General features: G+C 57.8%; 2 protein-coding genes across 2 annotated transcripts, besides 3 other annotated features; both read left to right on the forward strand.

Moving 5' to 3' along the window:
- The first annotated feature begins 9 nt into the window (after nt 1-9).
- Nucleotides 10-49: a microsatellite.
- A 140-nt stretch (nt 50-189) lies between these two features.
- Tco025E_00321 (uncharacterized protein) lies at nt 190-2,505 on the forward strand (the record flags this gene model as incomplete). Its single annotated transcript, XM_029367265.1, has 1 exon — nt 190-2,505. The coding sequence occupies one exon, from the start codon at nt 190-192 to the stop codon at nt 2,503-2,505; it is 2,316 nt and encodes a 771-aa protein (XP_029232665.1).
- A 389-nt stretch (nt 2,506-2,894) lies between these two features.
- Nucleotides 2,895-2,928: a microsatellite.
- A 320-nt stretch (nt 2,929-3,248) lies between these two features.
- Nucleotides 3,249-3,280: a microsatellite.
- A 705-nt stretch (nt 3,281-3,985) lies between these two features.
- Nucleotides 3,986-4,651, forward strand: Tco025E_00322 (uncharacterized protein; the record flags this gene model as incomplete). Its single annotated transcript, XM_029367266.1, has 1 exon — nt 3,986-4,651. One exon carries the CDS (start codon nt 3,986-3,988, stop codon nt 4,649-4,651), a length of 666 nt encoding a protein of 221 aa, XP_029232666.1.
- Nucleotides 4,652-4,712: the final 61 nt, after the last annotated feature.

Below are 4,712 nucleotides of genomic sequence, written 5' to 3' on the forward strand. Positions count from 1 at the left end.
TGTGGTTGTTGTGTGTGTGTGTGTGTGTGTGTGTGTGTGTGGTGTGTGTTACTTCTGTACAGTAAAGGATAGCCACAATCCAAACCAGGAAAGTTTGCATCACGTTCTACGCAGCGGCTTCCCCCCAGTCACTCTACGCACTGCATCAAGGGGGAACACATTCGCTGACGCACCCGCAGCGCTGCCGCGATGATTTCGCAATGCCTCTCACTGCTGCTCTGGTGGAGCTCCATCTCTTTCACTGGGTTGGACTACCCTGGGCTGTCGCAGGATCTCGGTTTTGCAGTTGCAAGCAACCTGTCGTGCTCAGAGGTGCACATTGGCGGGGTGGGTGGCACGTTCAACTCCTCGCTGTGGTCGCTGGAGACGACAGCCCCCTCCACGGCAAACTGCACTCTCGACGTGAATATGTCCTCCGCCTTTCGCCAGGCCTCGATGGATGTGCTGCTGCCCCCCAGCCGCGTTGTCCTCCAGAAGTCTGTGGACGGGGCGTGCTACAGCACCGAGGTCGCCGTGGGGCTGTGTGGCGTCAGCATGACGCTAGAGAAGCTGAAGGTTACTCCGTCAAACTTCATTATTGACATTCTTGTGCGCGTATCCAAGAATAAGGTCGCCACGGCGCTTTCTGGTCTAATTTGCCAAAAAAGTTCTTCCTACGTCGCATCGGAGCTAATGAACCGCACGCTGAACCCTCCCGCACCCCACCCAACTCTTCTTGCTGGTGCCGCGCCACTGGAAACGCTGAAGCTTTTCCGTGTGCTTGCAAGCATTACCCGCAACGCTCCTCTCTTTGGTGTCAAGTTCTCCGTGTCCTCGCTTGATGGGACGACGCTGCACGTGCACATGACGTTTCCCGACCATTTTCACCTCAGGCTGGGTTACTCCCCCGAGCTGGAAAAAATGTTGGGCAAGTTGGATGTTGCGCTCAGGGTGATGGAGCTTGCGAGCGCCGCAGATTCCCTGAAGCAGCTGCTGCCGATGCTCAAGAAGGGTTTGGTGGTGCTGGACGTCCCTCACTCCTTCAACGCGTCCTTTGAGGTTGTGTTTCACGACCTCCGGTGCGCTGAGGACGGAATAAGCTGCACAGTGCCACGTGCTGGGGGCATTGCGCTGCAAAATATTCGGTCGGAGAACCTTGGTGAGTGGGACAAGGTTGTCACGAATATTGCGGGCCCACTTGTTTCCTCGCTGCTTGCTGAGGCGCTGGATGAGTATCTGCAGTCCGACAACACGACCGGTCCGCGCTTCAGCCTCCCAGTGCTACTCGGAGAGGCCGTCAACGAGCTGCCGCCGATGCCGTATGCGGCAGTTGTGGCGGTTGTGGCTGTGCTCCTCCTCGTGGGAACTGCCGTTTTGAGCGTTTGGCGCCACCGCCGCGGGGAGCCTGTGACAACCGACGATGGCCTTCCACTCACCCTGAAGCGTGCACTGTTGGAGGATCTGTTTCTGATGCTGCTGGTGGTTCTGACAGCGATTGGCTTTACCTGGTGCATCCTAACCACAATTGTCTCCGTCGTGGTCGGAGGCGAAGTGCATTACATGAGCTTCTCACTGCTCGAGACTATTTGGAAGACGTATGAAACAGGGATGGAGGCCCTTGCCGTGCTCATGTTTATCTTCAGTGCAGTGTACCCCTACCTTAAGCTGGTGGCGATCGTGCTGTGTACGCTGATTCTCCAGAGGCCGGAAATGCTGCTTCTTAACATCATCAACTACCTTGGGAAGTTTGCGCTGCTTGACGTATACTCCTTTGTCGCCATGTCGATGGCGCTGGAAATTGAAGGTGTTATTGAGATGCATTTTCATGCCGGGTTTTATGTATTCCTTACAACGACGCTTATTTCCATCGTTGTGGGAAATTATGCCACACACTTCTGGCGCCGCGGCACCTCGCTCTACCGGCGTGGCAAGCCGCTCGAACAATCTGTTCCATATGAGGCCGAACCCGCACACGACGAAGCTGGCGTCCGCAGACTCGAGGGATGCAAACACAATGCGTGGACGCGGAGACGCCTGGTGGTAGCGGTGGCGAGCGGCATCTTTGTCGTCGCGTGTGTCCTCCCTGCGTGGATACTTCCCTGCATAGGGTACGAGACCCATTGGGTGATACCCATCTTCAAGGAAGAGGTGAAAGAAATGTCTTTGTTTTTTATCGCTACCCTGAATTGGTTCTTTTTCGTTGTCTGCTTCCTCACCGTTGGCCTCGTCCCGCTTGTGCACACGATCATGTTCCCGCAGTGGATGCTGCTGGCGTCGTGGTGCGCGACTGACGTGCTACTCGTGGCGTGTGTGGCCGGGTTTGCGCAGCTTCGGGCTGACACTGCGCCAACCGCCCGAAACAAACTAAGCGCCATTGTGAGCACAACGCCGTACCTGTACTGGCCGCTCATCCTGCTGCTGATCTGCACCGTGTGGCTTTGGCTCCTGGCCGCCGAGAACACCTTTCAGTTGTCGCGCCGCCTGCGGGCGTGGATGGCGCGGCGCAAGGCCCAGCACAGCACTTAACTTTTCCTGTAATCGAAGTTCCCCGGCGGTGAACGGACCTTGGCACGACTCTGGCCCGGCCTGTCGTGGGGCAAACTATTTTTTTGTAATGAATCTGATGAAGCATGCACGGAGTTTGTGTTTGTGTTACTTTTATGATTGATGTTCGTTTATTTGTTTTTTTTCCTGTTTTTCCTGTTTTTTTTGTTTTTCGGGTGTGTTTATGTGTGTGCGAGCGCGTCGGTGGCGAATCCCCGCGCAGCGAACGAGAGTGCGCCCGTGCCGTGGACGTGGAAGTGGCCTCCATCAAGACTGGAGCCGGGAGTGAGTGACGCACCTGGAGGGGAAAGGAGACGAGGTGTGAGGCGAAGAAAGGGAAGTCGGACGTAGCAGCCCCACAAGGATGAGTGTTTTGTTTTTGTTTGCTTTTGTTTTTTTTTGTGTCGGCGGGCTTCACTCCTGCGTCGGACTCACAAGACTCGGCAGGTGAGAGAAATTGACTACGCACGTGGCAGGGTTAAGACGGTTGTGGGCGGAGTGGTTGAAAACGTGCGAGGAGGCACCCGTCGCCCTCTGCTGGCGTTTCGTTTGGGCGTGTGGTCGCGCGGCCGCGGCGCCCATGAAGACTCTCGTGACTGCGCGGCGTGTTCTCCGCCCGGTTTGTTTGATTTTGAGCGTTTGTTTTTTCGAGAAAAAAGGGACGGAAGGTGGGCGCCCAATGCGGTGTTCGCTGGTAGACTGTGTAAGTTAGCAAGCTGTTATTTTGTGTGTGCGTGTGTGTGTTTCTGCGTGTCTGCATGAATGTGGATGCCCGGCCGTTTGCTTCCACTCTTAATGTTTTGCCCGTATGCCGCATATTTTTTGGTTTTGGTGAGGTCTCACAGGTGTCCCGCGCACGCACGCTCCACGGCGCATGATTCGCCGTCACTGATGGCCAGCCTGTGAGTGATGCGGTGCTCGTTTTTGGTGCGTTGCCTTGCAGGAATGCAGAGGCGTGGCAGGCGTTGGAGCGGCAGCGGCGTTGGACGCAATGCACGCCGACGTCGGCTGCACGCTGCCCCAATGAGTGGCGATGGCGTGGACGTTGGCGAGGCGCGCACCGTTGTTCCCCAAGAATGAGGGGGCAACTGGGGACACGCTCTGCGCTTCCACGCGTCCACGGAGGAGTTGTGGACGTCACTGTAAGAACTGTTTACGCAGCCGAACTGCGGAATCGCAAAGTACAAGAAAAAATTTGGAGTGGTGGAAATGACGTGCGAGGCGGGTGGATTCGTGACCGACGACAAGGCGGCTTGCCATGTGGAGGCATTTGTTCTTTTTTTAATTGCAAAGGTGTACAACGCCGGGGAACAAGGGAGGGCGTGGCAGGAGACAGCATACCCACCAGGAAAAGCTCATGCAAGTGTCGGCTCTCTCTTTCATTGGCTCAGTTGATTTTCCTCTAGAGCCTGTGACCCGTCGTGCTCGCTGGAATTCTTTCCCTTTGCGTCTACGGGGCCTTATGTCTTGTTGCTCTTTTCGCCGCTGCGTTGACACATGGGCGCGAGGTGGCAACTTCCGTCTTCACGCGCCCGCACGCTCCGGGGCGGCCGGGGGAGGTGCAGCCTGGGAGGACAGCGCAGGCAGCCGTGTGGGCGGCGCGGCCGTGTGTGGCGCTGCTGCGCTGCAGGCTAAGTCCCCGCACGGTGGCTGCTTGGCGGCGGTGCTCCCTCATTACTGTGCCGCAGCGCACGTCCCAGTTTGCTTTCCCACGCTACGCGGCGGGGGAGGCAACTCTCCCCGCCGGTGTTGGGCCGCGGTGTGTCGCCGGCCCCGGCAGGGCCGCACAGAGGTGCCTCGCCGCGGCGCAACGCGCATTGCGGCTATTTGCTTCCCTAGCAGGCTGCGGGCGCCGTGCATTTCCCGTGTCCGTCGCTGCGCCCGCCGCCCCTGTCATTTTGCCTTCGGTGTAGGGCCGTTGGCCCGCGGCCCCCCAGTGGAGGGTCATTCCCTTCGCCTTTTCCTCTTCGCGCTCTGCGTCCTCGGCGGCGGGGGCCTGGGCCACTGCGGCGGTGCGCACTGTCTGCTTCCGCAACTTGCTGTGAGTGTGTCTTCTCTGACCTTTTCCCCCACGACTCTCTTTCCCTTTCTCTCTCTCACGCGCACAAGGAAGGAGACCGACCGCTAATCGCTACTGTGCACTTTGAAGGCTCTGAAGCTACTGCCACCAGCAACACACACACACACAA

This window comes from Trypanosoma conorhini (assembly GCF_003719485.1).
Source record: "Trypanosoma conorhini strain 025E chromosome Unknown Tco_14.4_contig_00006, whole genome shotgun sequence".
NCBI lineage: Eukaryota > Euglenozoa > Kinetoplastea > Trypanosomatida > Trypanosomatidae > Trypanosoma > Trypanosoma conorhini.